At 54.7% G+C, this 21,865-nt stretch overlaps 2 protein-coding genes across 4 annotated transcripts in view; both read left to right on the plus strand.

Annotated features, from left to right (window-relative positions):
• The first annotated feature begins 561 nt into the window (after window positions 1–561).
• On the plus strand, window positions 562–8,708 carry LOC130258578 (protocadherin alpha-13-like). Its single transcript, XM_056502068.1, is given in 2 exon segments — window positions 562–3,447; window positions 3,449–8,708. Coding segments are annotated over 2 exon segments (2,637 nt in total). The 5' UTR covers window positions 562–2,253; the 3' UTR covers window positions 4,892–8,708.
• Window positions 8,709–8,939: 231 nt separating this feature from the next.
• LOC130258577 (protocadherin alpha-C2-like) overlaps window positions 8,940–21,865 on the plus strand; it is an 89,899-nt gene continuing 76,973 nt past the window's right edge. For 2 of the 3 annotated variants that reach the window (XM_056502059.1, XM_056502060.1), the window contains exon 1: window positions 8,940–11,765. In XM_056502059.1, the coding sequence (XP_056358034.1) occupies window positions 8,940–11,765 (2,826 nt within the window). Of the gene's footprint in view, window positions 11,766–14,862; window positions 17,674–21,865 lie in introns of those variants that run through there. The other variant, XM_056502061.1, reaches the window with a different exon arrangement.

The raw sequence follows: 21,865 nt of genomic DNA on the forward strand, positions 1-21,865 counted from the left end.
GGAATGGGAAAAGTTCTGTCCATGATCAAGAAGTTGCCAGACCTGGCATCATTATTATATGGTGGAATAGGATCTTGTAGCTTTCTTCTCTCCTTTTACCAAAAAACCTCCATATTTCAAAATTTTTTCTTCTTTTGCATTGGCAATGTCGTGATAACAGTGGATGAAACGCAGATTGCTGAATTTTGGCAGCTGTCAGGAAGCAGAGTTTCCAGCAGCTGACCATCAGTATGAGGGGTGGATTTTCCAGTCTTCTCTACTTCCTGGTTGACATTTGGAGAATGTCCTTAAATTTGCAATGTGTCTCCTACCTCACATATAATAAAAGTGCATGAAGAAACATTGTGATGTTCAATGATTTAGAGGCTTTTGCAGTATGTGGGTCATTTTCCCCTATTCACCTTCTCCAGAATTCTCTGATAGCATCAAAAGAAAATGTGCTTCAGAAACAATTCCGTCCCTTGAAAGTAAATATTTTCTGAAGAAGGAGCCAGGGATGCTTGAGGTAAGTTGTTGTTTCCTAAAGATGAGTCTGAAAGACAGTTGTGCCATTATATACTTGTCTTTGGTCATGGATTCTTCATTTTGTATTGACCAAATGTGCCTGGATTTGGAGTTGGACTCGATCATCCTTATGGGTTCAAGCCTTCCTGTTTGAGAAGTTCTAGGATTCCTTTACTGGATCAGCAGAGCACCACTGCCTCCTCTCATTTCTGTCTTCTTTGTCCAGACACAGTACGAGCAACAGCTGAAGCAAGGATGCAGGAGGGACCCCAAAACATTTCTCAGGTTAGATTTGTAGGGAGTCGGGGGTTTTTTCCCAGAGCAAACAACACAGATAAAATTACTTTCTTCCCTTGACCCCGTGGATCAGGCTACACAGATGCATTCCAATGGGATTAATGGCCCTAGGGCTGGACATTCTCACTGTGTGTTTCTGACTGTGCTGGCCTGCCTGGAATATGAAGGCAGAAATTTCCATTCATCATGCAGGTGGCAAATGATGCCTGAAGGATAGTTCTTAATCGAGATATATGAAGAGTGTTTGGAGTTGTGGTTGTTCCGTATTTTTTCAGCGTTTAGGAAGGATTCGGGTGCTGGGCCATGGTGGGTTTGAATCCCTGAAGAAAAGATTGCCCTGGGTTGTTTGTGCTTAGTGAAGTCTGTTTGCACTAATTTCCAAGTTCCTAGGGATTTGGCCAGTGTTTCAGAGGGCTGTGAATTCTCTCCCTGGAGAGGATGGGGCATGAACAATGTGGTTTCCTTGCAGAAGGTGAGTTGAAAGAGCGCTCTGTCAGCCTGGCATAGGTTTGAAGTGAGCAGGAAGTTTGTTCCTTGAGTGGAGATATGAGAGACGACAGCAGAGAGGAACAGGAACTGTTCCCTACGACATGTTTGTGCTTCATGGAGAGTGTGATGTAATCATGTAGAACAATACATTGATTAATGCGACAAAGAAGATTCAAAGAGACAAGACGAGAGGAGAGTGTGTGCGCGTTATGACAGTGAAGAGAAGAAATAATTCCAGGAAGGATTCCAGAAAGGAAGGATGAGTTTGCTGGTATGCCATATATGTTCTCACTGTAGAAGAAAGGGAGGCAAGCAAGAAAGGAGCACATAAGAGGAGTGAGAGAAGGGAAAGATAGAAGATGCTATGAAGGAGGTAATTAAGAATGGAAGATGCCAAGGAGGAGGAAAAAAAAAACCAGGAAAACGTTACGCAACGATCTTACCTGTATTCGGTGGATGAAGCTGGTTCTCAAGAGCCTCCTTCTGGATTAGAATATACTGTGTTCCATCACTAATTCCAGGTAAGTCGAGTTCGTGGATCCGGCTTGTTTGTTCTGCTGTCTGGCTCCGGAGGCTTCTGTCGAGTTACCAGAAGGCATAAAGCTGAGGGGAAAACAGAAAAAAATAAGCAGACAGTATAATAAAATGAAAAACGAGCGCAGTTGGAAGAGAGAAAGCAACAGACGTGGCCATGCCGGAGCGGAAGCAGAGGCGATGTGGCGGAGCGTGCGAGCAGTGTAGGGCGGCGGAGCAGCGCACGGTGTCGCTGCAGGCTCAGGAACGGCGTGTGGGCGGCTCCGCCCCGGTGCGGCGGAGAGCCCGGCTGTGAGCGCGGGGGGGCGGCGCGGGCCGGGCAGCAGAGCCGCTGCTGAGCTCCGGGCGGCGGCGGGGAGCCGTGCGGGGCCCGGGCCGGGGCCGGCAGGCACAGGCAGAGCGGCAGAGGCGAGAGCGGCGGCGGCAGGGATGGAGGAGCGCTGCTGTGCCGCGCTGCTGCGGCTGCTGGTGCTGCAGGCGGCCTGGGCGCTGGCGGGCGGGCAGGTGCGCTACTCGGTGCCGGAGGAAGCCAAGGCCGGCACGGTGGTGGGCCGTCTGGCGCAGGACCTGGGCCTGGAGGCGGGCGAGGCGGAGGCGCGGCGGCTGCGGCTGGTGGCGCAGGGCCGGCGGGCGAGCGTGGAGGTGAGCGGGGCGAGCGGCGCGCTGCTGGTGAGCTCGCGGCTCGACCGCGAGGAGCTGTGCGGCAAGAGCGCGCCGTGCGCGCTGCGCCTGGAGGTGCTGCTGGAGCGGCCGCTGCGCGTCTTCCATGTGCAGCTCGAGGTCACCGACATCAACGACAATGCCCCCGTCTTCCCCGCCGCCCGAAAAAACCTCAGCATCGCGGAATTCACCACCCTGCCGGGGTCTCGTTTCCCGCTGGAGGGCGCGTCGGATGCGGATATCGGAGCGAACGCGCAGCTCTCCTACACACTCAGCGCAAGCGAACATTTTAGAATCGAGGAAGAAAACAGTAATTCTCGCAGTAAGTCCCTGTTTCTGGTACTCACGAAATCACTGGACCGCGAGGCGATTCCTGTGCACCAGTTGGTGCTGACAGCGACTGACGGGGGCCGGCCGTCTCTGACAGGCACCATGGAGCTGGTGATCTCGGTGCTGGATGTAAACGACAACGCACCCCAGTTCAATCAATCGGTGTATAACGTTGTTTTGCCAGAAAACGCATTAGAGGAGACTCTTGTATCGCGAGTGAATGCCACGGATGCGGACACAGGCATATACGGAGAAATAATATATGAAATCGATAGTATTGTTCCTCCCTCGTCCTCAGATTTATTCAGCGTCGATGCAAATAGTGGAGAGATCAGATTGAAAGGCGCCCTGGACTTCGAGTCAGTTACTTTATACGAACTTCATGTTAAAGGAACAGATAAGGGTACACCTCCGCTGTCGGGTCACTGCAAGGTGGTGCTGGAGGTGCTGGACGTGAACGACAACGCGCCGGAGGTGTGGGTGACGTCGCTGTCGGTGCCGGTGTCGGAGGACGCGTCGGTGGGGACGGTGGTGGCCCTGCTGAGCGTGTCGGACCGAGACTCGGGGGCGAACGGGCGCGTGCGCTGCTGGGTGTGGCCGGCGCTGCCGTTCGGGCTGGAGGCGACGTTCGCGGGGCTCGTACTCGCTGGTGCTGCGCGAGGCGCTGGACCGGGAGCGGGTGTCGGAGTACGAGGTGGAGGTGCGTGCGGAGGACGGCGGGGCGCCGGCGCTGCGCGCCAGCCGCGGGCTGCGGCTGCCGGTGTCGGACGTGAACGACAACGCGCCCGCGTTCGCGCAGGCCGTGTACACGGTGCTGGCGCGGGAGAACAACGCGGCGGGCGCGGAGCTGGCGCGGCTGTGGGCGCGGGACCCGGACGAGGCGGGCAACGGGCGCGTCAGCTACTCGCTGTGGGAGGGCGGCGCGGGCGGCGGCGGGGCCGCGCCTTGGAGCGGCTGGCGGGCGGCGTCGAGCTACGTGGCGCTGGACGCGGAGAGCGGGCGCCTGTGGGCGCTGCAGCCCTTGGACTACGAGCAGCTGCAGGTGCTGCAGTTCGAGGTGCGCGCGGTGGACGCGGGGGAGCCGCCGCTCTGCGGCAACGCCACGGTGCAGCTCTTCGTGCTGGACGAGAACGACAACGCGCCGGCGCTGCTGCCGCCCGCGGGCTCGGCGGCGGAGGCGGGCGCCGTGGCGGCCGAGGCGGCGGCGGCGGAGGCGGGGGCGTTGTCGGGGCCAGGCTCGGGCTCGGGCACGCTGTGGGCGTGGGCGGCGTGGGGGGCGCCGGCGGGCCAGGTGCTGGCCAAGATCCGCGCCGTGGACGCCGACTCGGGCTACAACGCGTGGCTGCGCTACGAGCTGTGGGAGCCGCGCGGCAAGGGCCCGTTCCGCGTGGGGCTCTACAGCGGCGAGGTGAGCACGGCGCGCCCGCTCGACGAGGCGGACGGCCCTCGCCACAGGCTGCTCATCGTCGTGCGCGACCACGGCGAGCCGGCGCGCTCGGCCACGGCCACGCTCAGCGTCTCGCTGCTCGAGCCCGCCGAGGCGGCGCTGGCCGCGGCCGCGGGATCCTCGGCGGCGGCGGCGGCGGCGGCGTCAGGCTCGCGGGCGGCGGCGGCCGTGGAGCTCGGCGCCGCTGCGGCCAGCGCGGCCACCAACGTGTGGCTGGTGGTGGCCATCTGCGCCGTGTCCAGCCTCTTCCTGCTGGCGCTGGTGCTCTACGGGGCGTCGCGCTGGGCGCCGCGGGCGGCCGTGCTCTCGGCGCCCGGGCCCACGACGCTCGTGTGCGCCAGCGAAGTGGGCAGCTGGTCCTACTCGCAGCGCCACAGCCGCAGCCTGTGCGTGGCGGACGGCGCGCCCAAGAGCGACCTCATGGTTTTCAGCCCCAACTTCCCTCCGCCGCCGCCCGGCCCCGCGCCCAAGGACACGCAGCCGGAGCCCTCCGCTCTCCTCGACACGGTCAGTGCCACTGCCTTGCTCAGCTTTTCCCCTCTCCTCCTCTGCCTCTTTTCTCATCTGCTCTTTCTCTCCTGCCACCTGGGTTGTTCCTCCTTGCAGCGAGGCTCCGCCCCCGCAGTCTGAGGGCAGTGAGTTTTTAATGGTGTTAAAGGGACATTTCCATCTTCAGCCTTGTCCTATCCTGATTTTGCAATTTCTCTGATGTGCAAGCAGGAATAAGGTATCATGGCACCGCAGAGCACTCATCATCTACAGCTAAGTGTTGATACGTGTGACAGAGTTGTATTCTAGAATGAAATCACTGCCTGTTTCAGTGAGAGGTTACAGCTGTGCAGGCAACTTTCTTACTTCATTGCATGTAGTGTTTCAGGGTGAGCTTTGTGTAGGAATACAAAACACGTTGTGGTGGTAACAGTCCCCCAGTCACTTTGATTATTTTTGAAAACTCTCCTCTTTCATTTTCCTTGTAAGAGATGTGACACAATCTTTCCATTGGTACTTCAAAATTTTGGCTGCCTCTGGAATCAACAGTTCTGCATTTAGGTTGTGTCAGCAGACTCATTAAAAAAGTAGGAAAGGCAGCATGGGCTTTTACTGTCATCCTTTTTCCTTGCATCATTTTTCCTTCTTTTACAAGAATGTAACTGTAGGATGTTTATTAAAATGGTAGTGATAGTGTAAGGCACAGATATGATCTTGAGCAGATGGAACAGTTGCCCAGGAAAGTTGTGATTAATTGGGGAGACCATGGGCCATGCCTTAAGTCAAAAATGAGTGGTGATACGGTTTTCTTGGGAACACATTAACGAAGGATATTTATGGTGAATGAGCAATACCTAGAGAAATCTGTGAGGCAGGAGGCACATGCTGTGCTTCTTTCTGGGATCCCTTGCAAGGCTCTGAGGTTCTGGAGTTGGAGGCTTTTTGGACCTTGAGATGCTGTGTGGTGTTGGTGGCCACAAAGTCCTTTGGGGTGGTGAAGATACCCTTCTAGAGGAAGTAATTTGTGCTGATAGATCATTACTGTTCAAACTGTGTTGGTAAGAGGAAACACCACGCTGACTATTTGATGTAGTAATTTGTAGTAGTTTGATGAAGCATTTCACTCTTATTTTGAGAAAGCCATATTGGGAGGGTAGGACTTCAGCTTGCTGGAGTTCCTGTATAGGCATTCACGTCTATAACAGCTTCCTCATCTCTTGGTTTTGAGATGGTGGCTCCTTTCCTCTTTGTCAAGTGGGATTTACAGGAGGATGTGATGAGGAGGAGGAGGGTATAATCTGTGTGTGCCACATTTCTCTGAACTGAGCACTTGCAGTATCAGCCTCAGGAGAAATGGGATATCCCATTGTCATCTTCAACCTTGATACCTGCACAGCCACTGAAACCTTCCAGAGCAGCCCTACTCTGATATTATCATAAAAATTCTCCCCCACGATTCATAATGTGACTGTGCTTGTGCTTCAGCATTTGGTGTGGTTCTCTCAAAGCAAAATTAGTCTTGATCAGGATCAGAGCTGTCACTCTGATCACAGAGTTTTAAACATCTCTCATGTGTAATTCTGAGGTAAGAACACATTAGTTGACATTTGAGATTGCTGGAAAAGCATAGAACGTTTAAGGTGAATTTTAGGGAGCCTGACAGAAATTCTGTGGTTTTGCATCCCTTCATAAGTTATTTACACAAATTGTGAGGGAAGGTGTGGATGAGCAAAGGCCTGGATTGTGCTCAGAGTGGGTTTTATTGCTGGGCCAAGCTGTTTTGTTGGGGCAGTTTGGCTGCTGCAGCTGCAATCCTCTGAGTGGCATGGAGTATTGCTTGGGCCCTCTGTCATGGGGAGGGTGACTTTGAGTGGAGAAGTTTCTTTTCTGAGGAAATGGAGATGCTGTGTAGCATAAGCGCTGTCATTGGAGAAGAAAGCTCCAGCTACTCAGCTGGAGATTCATTTCCCAGAGCTTGGGATAGAGGATTCCACTGGAAAGCCTTGTGAAGTCACCAGTCTCTTGAGGCTGTTTGCCTGGGATTCTCTCAGATCCCTCTGATGTCCTGTGTGTCCTTGGTATTGTCCATGCTCTTCCCACCCAATGTGAGGTCATCTACCATACACAATTCAGAGCACTTCCTTTTGAAAGTACAATGTTGGTGTAACAGGAGCATTTCCAAGTATCAGTCTTGCTTGCTTAGCCTTTTGTGAAGCTGGCCTTGTCTACATCTCTGCTTTTGTCTTGGTAGGGAGTGGGAAAAGTTCTGTCCATAATCAAGAAGTTGCCAGACCTGACATTTTGATATGGTGGAATGGGATCTAGCAACTTTCTTCTCTCCTTTTACCAGAAACTTCCATCTTTTAATATTTTTTCATTCATTTGCATTGGCAATATCGAGATAACTGTGGATGAAATGCAGATTGCTGAATTTTGGCAGCTGCCAGGTAGCAGAGTTTCCAGCTGTTGACCGTCAGTATGAGGGATGGATTTTCCACTCTTCTCTACTTCCTGGTTGACATTTGGAGAATGTCCTTAGATTTGCAATGTGTCTCCTACCTCACATATAATAAAAGTGCATGAAGAAACATTGTGATGTTCAATGATTTAGAGGCTTTTGCAGTATGTGGGTCATTTTCCCCTATTCACCTTCTCCAGAATTCTCTGATAGCATCAAAAGAAAATGTGCTTCAGAAACAATTCCGTCCCTTGAAAGTAAATATTTTCTGAAGAAGGAGCCAGGGATGCTTGAGGTAAGTTGTTGTTTCCTAAAGATGAGTCTGAAAGACAGTTGTACCATTATATACTTGTCTTTGGTCATGGATTCTTCATTTTGTATTGACCAAATGTGCCTGGATTTGGAGTTGGACTCGATCATCCTTATGGGTTCAAGCCTTCCTGTTTGAGAAGTTCTAGGATTCCTTTACTGGATCAGCAGAGCACCACTGCCTCCTCTCATTTCTGTCTTCTTTGTCCAGACACAGTACAAACAAACAGCTGAAGCAAGGATGCAGGAGGGACCCCAAAACATTTATCAGGTTGGATTTGTAGGGAGTGGGGGGTTTGTTCCCAGAGCAAACAACACAGATAAAATTACTTTCTTCCCTTGACCCCGTGGATCAGGCTACACAGATGCATTCCAATGGGATTAATGGCCCTAGGGCTGGACATTCTCACTGTGTGTTTCTGACTGTGCTGGCCTGCCTGGAATATGAAGGCAGAAATTTCCATTCATCATGCAGGTGGCAAATGATGCCTGAAGAAAAGTTCTTCATCGAGGTATATGAAGAGTGTTTGGAGCTGTGGTTGTTCCGTATTTTTTCAGCGTTTAGGAAGGATTCGGGTGCTGGGCCATGGTGGGTTTGAATCCCTGAAGAAAAGATTGCCCTGAGTTGTTTGTGCTTAGTGAAGTCTGTTTGCACTAATGTCCAAGTTCCTAGGGATTTGGCCAGTGTTTCAGAGGACTGTGAATTCTCTCCCTGGAGAGGATGGGGCATGAACAATGTGGTTTCCTTGCAGAAGGTGAGTTGAAAGAGCGCTCTGTCAGCCTGGCAGAGGCTTGACATGAGCAGGAAGTTTGTTCCTTGAGTGAAGATATGAGAGACAACAACAGAGAGGAACAGGAACTGTTCCCGACGGCATGTTCGTGCTTCATGGAGAGTGTGATGTAATCATGTGGAACAATACATTGATTAATGTATATATAATAAGAAGATTCAAAGAGACAAGACGAGAGGAGAGTGTGTGCGCATTAGGACAGTGAAGAGAAGAAATGATTCCAGGAAGGATTCCAGAAAGGAAGGATGAGTTTGCTGGCATGCCACATATGTTCTCACTGTAGAAGAAAGGGAGGCAAGCAAGAAAGGAGCACATAAGAGGAGTGAGAGAAGGGAAAGATAGAAGATGCTATGAAGGAGGTAATTAAGAATGGAAGATGACAAGGAGGACAAAAATAAAACAGGAAAACGTTGCGCAACGATCTTACCTGTAATCGCTGGGTGAGGCTGGTTCTCAAGAGCCTCCTTCTGGATTAGAATATACTGTGTTCCATCACTAATTCCAGGTAAGTCGAGTTCGTGGATCCGGCTTGTTTGTTCTGCTGTCTGGCTCCGGAGGCTTCTGTCGAGTTACCAGAAGGCATAAAGCTCAAGGGAAAACAGAAAAAAAAATAAACAGACAGTATTATAAAATGAAAAACGAGCGCAGTTGGAAGAGAGAAAGCAACGGACGTGGCCATGCCGGAGCGGAAGCAGCGGCGATGCGGCGGAGCGTGCGAGGCGGCGGAGCAGCGCACGGTGTCGCTGCAGGCTCAGGAACGGCGTGTGGGCGGCTCCGCCCCGGTGCGGCGGAGAGCCCGGCTGTGAGCGCGGGGGGGCGGCGCGGGCCGGGCAGCAGAGCCGCTGCTCAGCTCCGGGCGGCGGCGGGGAGCCGTGCGGGGCCCGGGCCGGGGCCGGCAGGCACAGGCAGAGCGGCAGAGGCGAGAGCGGCGGCGGCAGGGATGGAGGAGCGCTGCTGTGCCGCGCTGCTGCGGCTGCTGGTGCTGCAGGCGGCCTGGGCGCTGGCGGGCGGGCAGGTGCGCTACTCGGTGCCGGAGGAAGCCAAGGCCGGCACGGTGGTGGGCCGTCTGGCGCAGGACCTGGGCCTGGAGGCGGGCGAGGCGGAGGCGCGGCGGCTGCGGCTGGTGGCGCAGGGCCGGCGGGCGAGCGTGGAGGTGAGCGGGGCGAGCGGCGCGCTGCTGGTGAGCTCGCGGCTCGACCGCGAGGAGCTGTGCGGCAAGAGCGCGCCGTGCGCGCTGCGCCTGGAGGTGCTGCTGGAGCGGCCGCTGCGCGTCTTCCATGTGCAGCTCGAGGTCACCGACATCAACGACAATGCCCCCGTCTTCCCCGCCGCCCGCAGAAACATCAGCATCGCAGAACTGACCACACCGCCGGGGTCTCGTTTCCCGCTGGAGGGCGCGTCGGATGCGGATATCGGAGCGAACTCGGAGCTCTCCTACACACTCAGCCCCAGCGAGCATTTTACACTCGACATTAAATCTTCTGATGAAAACAGGAAGTCTCTATTTCTGGTACTCACGAAAACCTTGGACCGCGAGACGATTCCCGAGCACCGGTTGGTGCTGACAGCAACTGACGGGGGCCGGCCGTCTATGACAGGCACGATGGAGCTGGTGATCTCGGTGCTGGATGCGAACGACAACGCGCCCCAGTTCAACCAGTCGGTGTATAAAGTGCAGCTGCCGGAGAGTGCTAGAGAGGGGACGGTCGTAGCGCGTATGAATGCTACGGATCCCGACGAAGGAAGCAATAAGGAGTTTTTTTACAGTATCTTGAGTTCAATTCCTGTCGGAAAGAAAGAACTCTTTACCATTGACGCCAAGACGGGCGAAATCAGACTAGCGGGTCCTTTGGACTTCGAAGACGTTCGTTTACACGAGCTCCATATAGAAGCGACAGATAAAGGATCACCCCCACTGTCTGGTCACTGCAGCGTGGAGCTGGAGGTGCTGGACGTGAACGACAACGCTCCGGAGGTGTGGGTGACGTCGCTGTCGGTGCCGGTGTCGGAGGACGCGTCAGTGGGGACGGTGGTGGCCCTGCTGAGCGTGTCGGACCGAGACTCGGGGGCGAACGGGCGCGTGCGCTGCTGGGTGTGGCCGGCGCTGCCGTTCGGGCTGGAGGCGACGTTCGCGGGCTCGTACTCGCTGGTGCTGCGCGAGGCGCTGGACCGGGAGCGGGTGTCGGAGTACGAGGTGGAGGTGCGTGCGGAGGACGGCGGGGCGCCGGCGCTGCGCGCCAGCCGCGGGCTGCGGCTGCCGGTGTCGGACGTGAACGACAACGCGCCCGCGTTCGCGCAGGCCGTGTACACGGTGCTGGCGCGGGAGAACAACGCGGCGGGCGCGGAGCTGGCGCGGCTGTGGGCGCGGGACCCGGACGAGGCGGGCAACGGGCGCGTCAGCTACTCGCTGTGGGAGGGCGGCGCGGGCGGCGGCGGGGCCGCGCCTTGGAGCGGCTGGCGGGCGGCGTCGAGCTACGTGGCGCTGGACGCGGAGAGCGGGCGCCTGTGGGCGCTGCAGCCCTTGGACTACGAGCAGCTGCAGGTGCTGCAGTTCGAGGTGCGCGCGGTGGACGCGGGGGAGCCGCCGCTCTGCGGCAACGCCACGGTGCAGCTCTTCGTGCTGGACGAGAACGACAACGCGCCGGCGCTGCTGCCGCCCGCGGGCTCGGCGGCGGAGGCGGGCGCCGTGGCGGCCGAGACAGCGGCGGCGGCGGAGGCGGGGGCGTTGTCGGGGCCGGGCTCGGGCTCGGGCACGCTGTGGGCGTGGGCGGCGTGGGGGGCGCCGGCGGGCCAGGTGCTGGCCAAGATCCGCGCCGTGGACGCCGACTCGGGCTACAACGCGTGGCTGCGCTACGAGCTGTGGGAGCCGCGCGGCAAGGGCCCGTTCCGCGTGGGGCTCTACAGCGGCGAGGTGAGCACGGCGCGCCCGCTCGACGAGGCGGACGGCCCTCGCCACAGGCTGCTCATCGTCGTGCGCGACCACGGCGAGCCGGCGCGCTCGGCCACGGCCACGCTCAGCGTCTCGCTGCTCGAGCCCGCCGAGGCGGCGCTGGCCGCGGCCGCGGGATCCTCGGCGGCGGCGGCGGCGGCGGCGTCAGGCTCGCGGGCGGCGGCGGCCGTGGAGCTCGGCGCCGCTGCGGCCAGCGCGGCCACCAACGTGTGGCTGGTGGTGGCCATCTGCGCCGTGTCCAGCCTCTTCCTGCTGGCGCTGGTGCTCTACGGGGCGTCGCGCTGGGCGCCGCGGGCGGCCGTGCTCTCGGCGCCCGGGCCCACGACGCTCGTGTGCGCCAGCGAAGTGGGCAGCTGGTCCTACTCGCAGCGCCACAGCCGCAGCCTGTGCGTGGCGGACGGCGCGCCCAAGAGCGACCTCATGGTTTTCAGCCCCAACTTCCCTCCGCCGCCGCCTGGCCCCGCGCCCAAGGACACGCAGCCGGAGCCCTCCGCCCTCCTCGACACGGTCAGTGCCACTGCCTTTCTTGCTCCCTCACCCCTCCCCTGGGCTGTTGCTGCGTGGTGTTTGGCTCCGCCCTCGCGGCATTAGGGTGGTCCGTGTTTCACGCTCTTGTACCGTGTTACTGCTGGTTACATTATCCCTCTTCTTCATGGTCTGTAATGTGTTACATCGCAGCAGGTTTTTTTTAATGCCGCTCTGGTATTCTGTCTTCCTCTTACCGTGTTAAATAGGGAAGCTCTACAAAATACTTCGATTTTTATGCACTCTGTCTAAAGTTGAATGAAGTACGTATTTGTATTGTAGCATCTCATGAGTCTTGCGTTTCTGATGGCATTGAGAAATGGTGTTCATATACATGCCCCTTTCTTCTCTATTTTTTACTTTTAGGACCTTCATTGACTATTTTTGAATCAGTCACAGCCTGTCTTGAAGCCACATTTTTTCTTGTCTACTCACCTTTGTAGTCCTCTGCATTGAAAATATTTTGTCATTTTCCTGCCTTGGTGTTCATATTCATCAACTCTTTCTGCAGTTCTTTTCAGCAGACCTGTATTTGAACTCTGCTCCATTGGTTGATATCTCTTGTAATCTTTGATACATCACTGTCCATGAGTTTCTGAGATCTCCTCATGAGTTATTAAATGGAATAATTGTTGATAAAGGTCTCTCCTCCTCTACAGCGTTTACCTTATCTTACTGGTGTTATTAGATCTCGTTTTCTTTCATCTGTGGAATTAACTCTGAGTGCCTTTTTCAGTCTTTCATTTTGAATGGATTATCTTCACTTGCCCCCATTTACCTGTCTTACAGGTGAGGCAGTTCTAATGAATTTCTTCTTTTGACTGCTGTCAGTTGCTGGTTTCCAGTTTTCTCTTACTCAGAATTCTGCCTTCCTTTTTGATTCGCCTCTGAAACAGAAATCTATATATAAAATTCTTGCCTTTTCACCGTGCGTGGCATATATTAGTTTGTGAAGTACTACAGAATTTCTATGGACTTGGAAAGACAGATGCCCTTCACGTTTCCCCCTTCTAAGTATGATTGAAATGCAGTTTCTAGTGTAACTTTCTTAATTGCAGAAGAACATGAACAGAAGTAGATGTCAAAATGTGCAGGTGTAGTGCTAGACCAAGCAGGACATATTGGTAGAGGACTGGGTTTTTTGTGGATTAACGTATTTGTAGAAGCAGCTCAGTTTGGTTTCTGACTTGGATAGTCACATGTACCCAGCGGTCATAGGCATTGTATTTCTAGGATGTTGTGGGGTTTTAACATTATCTTATTCCTACTTGTGTTTAATTAATTTTATTTTTCCCTTCCCTGAGAATACATTTTAAAATAAACTGATTTTTTTTTTGTCTCATTGTGTGCTTGCCTTATGATGATCATGGGAATACGAAGATGGATGAGGCTTGAAATCCCCGAGTTCCACACAGAGTGACTTAGCTTGACTTTATCAAGAGATGTGTTGGCAATTGTGGGTGAAAGCCATGCTACCAAATAGTGCTCTTTATTTCATAGTCTGTGCCCCTTCCCATCACCATGGTTCACTGTCTTGTAGTTTCTTGAGGTCAATTTTACTTCGAGAGAAAGCTGTGAAGCTTCTGGTTTCGTTTGTTTCTGCTTTCACTGAAACGGGTACAAAAATGCTGGCAATACAGAGGAGATTTGAGAGGATGGAAAAAAGCCTGTTTGTGTTTTCAGCTCTGCTTCCCTGAAATTTTGGACAGTGATCCTTGAACACAGGCCTGACAATGGAGACCTAAAAATAAATCAAGACAACAGTGAGAATAGCAACAGCTGTAACTAAAAATACCTATTGAGGGACGTACATGGATATTTTTAGCATTTTGTATGTTCCTTTTTTGTTGTTGTTTTTTTTACCTCCGGGTGCATGCATCGTTGATTCTTCCAGCTACCCATTATTCTGTGAAATTACCTGGTTTATGTCACTGTCTGGCCTACACGGCAGGGCAGCAGAAAGTGCTGTAGTTGCATAGAGAAGAGGCTTTGGTGTATTTATGTCAGTAGATGAGGTGGGAGCCTGGGAAGATGTTATGAGATGAACTGTGCCTTGCCAGAACAGTGGTGCAAGCAGTTTATCCTGTCTTCAGGTGTGTCATGGTTGTATGATTCTGCTGTGTCCTGCAGCAGCTCATCTCCATCAGTACCAGGCACATTGTTTTGCCAGACTGTGAGTTTCTACTTGCCTAAAAATGAGAACCAAGACCATGACCTTTATTTTGCAGCTACACTTGGGGGATAAAACTTACAGAAAATATTTTACTGATGCATAAAGATGAGAGAGTTCTGGTTCTCTGAGCTATTTCACCCTTTTAAGAGGATTTCTGCTCTGTTATGTTTAGAGCGTAGACTTAAGGAGTCGCTGATGGAGTAGAAAGTCTTTGGAATTGGTATGTGCTGATGCTTTATCGGCTGGAAATATATTTCAGAAGGCAAAACAACTCTGCTATGGACAGACATAGGTATTCTTTGTAATATGATGGATTTGCTGTATTATTTACTCTATAAAAAAACAAGGAGACTGTGTGGAATTGCTCGGCTACATCCCTGTCACAAAGCCATGAAAAGGTAAGCAACTTTTGTTTGTTTCTATCATTCCTGGACTAGACCAATTACATTACATGTGAATGTATGTCTTCTGAATACCTGAGTACATTCTATGGATGGAAGATCAAGGATACAATCTTCTTGTGTAAAGGAAACAGCTGAAATATCTTCCAGAAGAAAACATAAATGAGAAAATTGAATTATGCCTCCTCAGGCAGAAGAGAAGACGAAGTCCGGAGACCAGAATTGGGGAAGGCTTTATGCAGTGAAGATATTCCTAGGTACGACTCCTAGGTAAATATGGGCATTCAATTACATGTACATTTTGGTAAGTGTACTTTTTAATTAAACTGCCTTAAAGGAGGAGAAGAGGAAGAGAAGAAGAACAAGGGGAGGAGACAAAAACCCAACTATTACCGTTCGGGAAGGAAATCGCGGAGCGCGTCAGCCGAGCGGGCGGAGCTACGGCAGGTCCATCCCCGCGCGGAGCCGCTGCGGCAGCGGGAGGAGGGCAGCAGAGGAAGGCTCGGATCACGGAAGGAGCCGCGGTCGGACACCAGGTGCCGCTGTTGGCCGCGAAGGCGCCGGGAGACACGGGCTGGCGGCAGCTCCTCCCCGAGCCTCAGTCACGGTGCTGTCAGCGGGAGGAAGGATGCGGCGGACCGGCCCAGGCGGGGCGCAGAGAAATTGGAGCTGCGTGCGGCTACTCTCAGGGAGACCCTAAGGTGGACGTCAGGACAGTGGTGGAGAGCCGGTCAGGCGAGAGAAAGGGACGGAGGCGAGAGCGGCGGCGGCAGGGATGGAGGAGCGCTGCTGTGCCGCGCTGCTGCGGCTGCTGGTGCTGCAGGCGGCCTGGGCGCTGGCGGGCGGGCAGGTGCGCTACTCGGTGCCGGAGGAAGCCAAGGCCGGCACGGTGGTGGGCCGTCTGGCGCAGGACCTGGGCCTGGAGGCGGGCGAGGCGGAGGCGCGGCGGCTGCGGCTGGTGGCGCAGGGCCGGCGGGCGAGCGTGGAGGTGAGCGGGGCGAGCGGCGCGCTGCTGGTGAGCTCGCGGCTCGACCGCGAGGAGCTGTGCGGCAAGAGCGCGCCGTGCGCGCTGCGCCTGGAGGTGCTGCTGGAGCGGCCGCTGCGCGTCTTCCATGTGCAGCTCGAGGTCACCGACATCAACGACAATGCCCCCGTCTTCCGTGTGGACGAAGAAACCCTTAACATTGCGGAATCATCTGTGCCGGGGTCTCGTTTCCCGCTGGAGGGCGCGTCGGATGCTGATATCGGATCGAACGCGCAGCTCTCCTACACACTCAGTCCCAGCGACTATTTCAGTTTGGAACATCAGGGGAATAATGACCAGAGTGCGTCTTTGGGTCTTATTTTAACGAAATCTCTGGACCGCGAGACGATTCCTGTGCACCGGTTGGTGCTGACGGCGATTGACGGGGGCCGCCCGTCTCTGACAGGCACCATGGAGCTGGTGATCTCGGTGCTGGATGCGAACGACAACGCGCCCCAGTTCAACCAGTCGGTGTATAAAGTTAAAGTCTTAGAAGGTTCAGAGCGTGGGACTCTATTAATCACGCTTAGTGCCACAGATCCTGACGAAGGGATCAATAGTGATATTACATATTTATTTAGTAGGCGTGTTAGTACAAATGTTAAGGACATGTTCACTATCGACGAAAACACAGGAGAAATCAAACTTCAAGGCAAATTAGATTATGAAGAGATAGGTAGTTACGAGATCCCTGTAGAGGCAAGGGACAAAGGCTCCCCACCACTGTCGGGTCACTGCAAGGTGGTGCTGGAGGTGCTGGACGTGAACGACAACGCGCCGGAGGTGTGGGTGACGTCGCTGTCGGTGCCGGTGTCGGAGGACGCGTCGGTGGGGACGGTGGTGGCCCTGCTGAGCGTGTCGGACCGAGACTCGGGGGCGAACGGGCGCGTGCGCTGCTGGGTGTGGCCGGCGCTGCCGTTCGGGCTGGAGGCGACGTTCGCGGGCTCGTACTCGCTGGTGCTGCGCGAGGCGCTGGACCGGGAGCGGGTGTCGGAGTACGAGGTGGAGGTGCGTGCGGAGGACGGCGGGGCGCCGGCGCTGCGCGCCAGCCGCGGGCTGCGGCTGCCGGTGTCGGACGTGAACGACAACGCGCCCGCGTTCGCGCAGGCCGTGTACACGGTGCTGGCGCGGGAGAACAACGCGGCGGGCGCGGAGCTGGCGCGGCTGTGGGCGCGGGACCCGGACGAGGCGGGCAACGGGCGCGTCAGCTACTCGCTGTGGGAGGGCGGCGCGGGCGGCGGCGGGGCCGCGCCTTGGAGCGGCTGGCGGGCGGCGTCGAGCTACGTGGCGCTGGACGCGGAGAGCGGGCGCCTGTGGGCGCTGCAGCCCTTGGACTACGAGCAGCTGCAGGTGCTGCAGTTCGAGGTGCGCGCGGTGGACGCGGGGGAGCCGCCGCTCTGCGGCAACGCCACGGTGCAGCTCTTCGTGCTGGACGAGAACGACAACGCGCCGGCGCTGCTGCCGCCCGCGGGCTCGGCGGCGGAGGCGGGCGCCGTGGCGGCCGAGACAGCGGCGGCGGCGGCGGCAGAGGCGGAGGCGGGGGCGTTGTCGGGGCCGGGCTCGGGCTCGGGCACGCTGTGGGCGTGGGCGGCGTGGGGGGCGCCGGCGGGCCAGGTGCTGGCCAAGATCCGCGCCGTGGACGCCGACTCGGGCTACAACGCGTGGCTGCGCTACGAGCTGTGGGAGCCGCGCGGCAAGGGCCCGTTCCGCGTGGGGCTCTACAGCGGCGAGGTGAGCACGGCGCGCCCGCTCGACGAGGCGGACGGCCCTCGCCACAGGCTGCTCATCGTCGTGCGCGACCACGGCGAGCCGGCGCGCTCGGCCACGGCCACGCTCAGCGTCTCGCTGCTCGAGCCCGCCGAGGCGGCGCTGGCCGCGGCCGCGGGATCCTCGGCGGCGGCGGCGGCGGCGGCGTCAGGCTCGCGGTCGGCGGCGGCCGTGGAGCTCGGCGCCGCTGCGGCCAGCGCGGCCACCAACGTGTGGCTGGTGGTGGCCATCTGCGCCGTGTCCAGCCTCTTCCTGCTGGCGCTGGTGCTCTACGGGGCGTCGCGCTGGGCGCCGCGGGCGGCCGTGCTCTCGGCGCCCGGGCCCACGACGCTCGTGTGCGCCAGCGAAGTGGGCAGCTGGTCCTACTCGCAGCGCCACAGCCGCAGCCTGTGCGTGGCGGACGGCGCGCCCAAGAGCGACCTCATGGTTTTCAGCCCCAACTTCCCTCCGCCGCCGCCCGGTTCTGCTGCAGAAAACGGTTCTGCTGGGAACGGCCCATCTCTCTCCCCTCTTGCTTCAGGCGCGGTAAGAGTCTTTGAAATCCTACATTCTCTCTCTCTCTCTTTGGTAGTACCATTACTTAATATATGAATCTTCGGTGTATTAAAACATGTGTTCTGTGATATGCGTTTTAGAATGATGCCCTTTTCGATGCGTTGCGTTTAGAAGTGATGTTCCGCCTTAGACGTGTGTGTTTGTATTCGGAAATTTCATTTAATCATTCTTGTCTGCCCCTTAAATTTCCATGTTTCCTTTTCCTCTTTCATTACGAAAAAAAAAATCTTGAATAGGACGTTTTTTTAATCGTGGGGATTGTAATTTTTTTTCTGCCTACTTGGAGTCAAATTGCGGTACTAGGTGTTAGTGAATATTTAATTTTCCTGTTTAAAGGCCTTTCAACCTGTGAGTTGTTCAGTAGTTTGATATCTCCTTGAAGATGAATGTAATTGTGTTTTTGGACAAGGTGCGTTTATGCTTATTTGATGTCTGTTGTCAGTCAAGCGCCAAGACTCCCTCGTGATTTTTTTTATTTCGAATCTTTCTGATTATTGCGATTCGCCACTCTTGAGAAGCTGAATGAAATACATTTGGTGATAATTTTGGGGCGAACAGAGCGGATGAAATGTTGGTTAAGGTTGTGAGCGTTACTCTGTCTCTGGAAGTCCGTCGAAAATGCGTGCATGTGATAGGGTGGAGTGAATTAAAATCCAGGATGCTTTGTGGAAAAATTAAGAACTGTTTAAAGAGAGGCGGTGGTAATGTGCCATTTTCCACGACCTGATCTCACCCTTGGTAGTGATATGGTCTCTCTTTTATCCCTTCCGTAGTGAAACGAGTTGTGGAAAGAAGAGTCTAAATTTGGTGGGAGTGGAGAGATGCGGGAAATTGTTTAAGGGGAAATTATAAGGCAAAATTTCAGCGTGCGGTGTTCGGATGGTAGGTCGAAAGCTTTTGGCTCTCTTAGCAGTAGACGAAGAATTTCGAAATCGAAAAACATTTGATTTTCTCTTTTATTCTCTTAGATCGCTTAGTACCGGCTTTAAATTTGAGGTTTTTGTGTATTCGCTGGGGACTGTTTATTTAGTCTGCTTTGATCGTGCACGGGCGTCGCGTGCGGAAGGGGCGTGGGAAATCATCACTTAACTGTGCGTGAACTGCCTTCACTTGTGAACAGCAAGGTTTACCCAGCTCTGTAGAACTGTCACTTCTTTCCTTTACTCACGTGGATGCGATGGAACCACGATTTTTCTAAAGGAGAAACGTTTATCTTAAGCTTATAAGCAGATTTAACTACCCCCGTAGAAGATGGAGAAGCAGCATTTGCGCACAGGTGTGGGAAGCCACTTTAGGTTATAATTAAAGGCGATGTGGGGTCTCAGTGCCGATCGTTTGGGGCAGGGGAGGATTTGGCTTCGGTTCCATTCGGTTCCTCTGACTGTAGTGTGTTGAAGACCTTATCGGAGTTTGTTATAGACGTACAATGTCAAGAAAATATTTCAATATTTCTGTTAGAAACATAAAGCAATCCTAACTTTAGAAACAGCTCGTGGATGCTTTTACTTCGTGGAATGGTCTGGGCAGGACTCGTTAGCAGAAGGCTGTAGGATACCCGTCAGTGTTTTGAATAAACGGTGCCAATTTCGCGCAGAGCTGTCAGTCGCTGCAAACCCAGGCTTCTTCTTCACTTCTGGAGAGCGATGCTGATTAAGGCGATGTTATCAGGCACAGCGCAATCCTGGCAGCCGGGAGCGCTGCCGAGCGTTTCTGCGGGCGGCTCCGGCAGCCGGAGAAGCGGAGAGGAAGCGGCTGCAGCGCCTGCTGCGCCGTGGTGGCCGGAGGGTGTTTTGCAGCTTCCAAACGAGATTTTACAGGCAGGGAAAAGCCCGGCACGGCTGCGTCGGAGTTGTGAGACTCCGAGTGCTCGGCTCGAAACCGCTCCTGCCGCACAAGCGGGACCGAGCCCCCGCAGCTGCTGTCGCTGGTGTCCTCCCCGGCAGCTTCCGTCAAGTCCGGTGGTCTCTGACTGGGGGTCAACAGACCGATCTGTGTCCTCGTCTTAAATCTTGCCTGCGATGTACTGAACAGCATGTAGTGGGTCCCTGTTTCTGTGCCTGGATGCGGGTAATGAGGATTTTCGCGGAAGTCTAGAAATCCTCTGCATATGAGATTGTTATTCCGGGCTCCTGATAGCTAAAGGTTATCTCTGCTCCCGCGTCCCCAAGGAGCAGCTGCGAGCTTTTTGAAGGGCATCCTGACACCGCTGCCCGCTCTGCCAGCAGGCACAGCCTGCCTTGACAAAAAAGAGGAGCTCAGAGCAGATCAGCCTGGAGATACTGCCAAAAATTCTGTCCGCCCCATCCGCCGGGAGAAGCGCGGGGCTGAGAGTGAGCCTGGGCTGGGGGGCTCCCAAAGGGTTCAGCGTGGGCTCCTCCACGCCTCCCGAGCAGGAGCAGCCCGGTGTTCGGGTCGCCGGGGCACCACCGTCCTGCCTCTGGTGTGAAAGGTGATAGCGGGGTCCTTGCAGCTCTGCAGGCAGCTCCGCGCTGGCGATTTGGGCTCGCTCCGAGGTCCTGTCGTCCTTGGTTCGCAGGCAGACCCTATGCACTGCTGGGTTCCCATTATTGTGGGAGCTTTTCATGTGCTCCTTTCGGGCGGCGGTGAGGGCTGGAGCTGCCCTCCGGGGACAGCAGCCGCACAGAGCTTTCCTTGGGAGGAGAAACAACAGAGCTGTTGCTCCATCTGTTCTCCTTCACAGATTCCCCTGCTGTCTCCCGCTGAAGTTCAGTGCCCTAATTTAGCACCAATGGGCACCCCTCAGTACTGGTGAGCGCCCCTGCAAATCTCCATCGAAGGCACCCCCTCTGGTGGGTGCACAGCCCGCGGAAATGGCGATTTTAAATCATCGCTGATGCTCAAACACGGGTCTCCCTTCGTGTGGTGCTCCACAGCCACGGTTTTACTCTTCGCCTTTATCTTTTGCCTTTGTTGTTTGCCTTTGTTGTTCTTCTGGCAGCACCACTGTTCTGAGCACAACGTGCGTGGCTGGACCAGTGACGTCTGATGGCAGGAAAATGGGAGGATTGGCTGAAAATGTGGAACAGGGAGGGAGGAGTGCCCTCCGAGGCCGTGTAAGGGCGAGCACCTGGCAGGAAGGGGAAAGTGGAGGAAGAGCTCTCTGAACACATCGGGGAGTGAGACATGAGTGATACCTCAGAAGGTTCACAAAGATGAATTCCTCCATGAGTCAGGTCAAATGGGCTCTAAAAATTGGTCCAGCAGAGAGAAAGGAGTAGGGAATGGTTTGGATATGGCAAACTGAAGGCAAACGTAAGATGAGGGGATTTAAACAGAGGTTAAATTGTCTTCTGTGATACCAAGGGAAGTGTCTGTGTTAAAGGTGTTTAATACAACTTAATTCTTTAATACAGGGAACTGAAATGGAGAAGAGACCTCTGAGACTGTAGACCCTGAAAAGAAGGATTAGGTGGAAGGGTGGCCCAAAAACACTGAGTAGGGACACTGTGTATAAGGTCACACTTGAGATTGCCTTGAGCTGGATGGGGAAGGGAAAGCACAAACAGGTGGGAGGAACATGCCTGGGACTCAGCCAAGCAGAGCAGTGGCTTCACACAACCAGCAAGGCTGGATTCTGTCCCCTTGGCACTATTGTGTTATTCTCTTCATGGCAGCATGTCTGTGCTGTATCTGGCCCTCGATATTTAATATTATTAAGCACTGGATCTTGGCTGTGACCCAGAGCTGTTTACCTGAGTGTTGTGAGGATCAGACACTTGTGTGCTGGATTGGGAAAGCAGCCTGATAGGTTCTGGGTGCTGAGATGGTGATGGCAACAAACAGGTGAGCAAAGCTGCCTGACACATCACTGTCCACTGGAAAATAGCAATAGGACAAGCTGTACCAAAACACTAAAGCAGGGTGGTGAGGTTTGAAAATAATGTTAAAAATAAGTGAAGACAAATTCACTTAGTGTCCTGCAAACAACCACTGGGCAATGCTGCAAAATTAGAGATGTAGCAGAAAGATGAACTTATTTCATGGTTAATGAGTAGTAAATGAATGGAATAAAGGCTAATCATTGTAGGCTTCCAGACACTTCTCAAAAAGTGAGTACATCTGAGAGGCAAATGTGCAATTACTTTGATTTTGGCCATTCATTAACCAGTTTCTGCTAGCACTGCTAGTATTTCAGGCACCA

This window comes from Oenanthe melanoleuca, chromosome 13, assembly GCF_029582105.1.
Source record: "Oenanthe melanoleuca isolate GR-GAL-2019-014 chromosome 13, OMel1.0, whole genome shotgun sequence".
Classification (NCBI taxonomy): Eukaryota; Metazoa; Chordata; class Aves; order Passeriformes; family Muscicapidae; genus Oenanthe; species Oenanthe melanoleuca.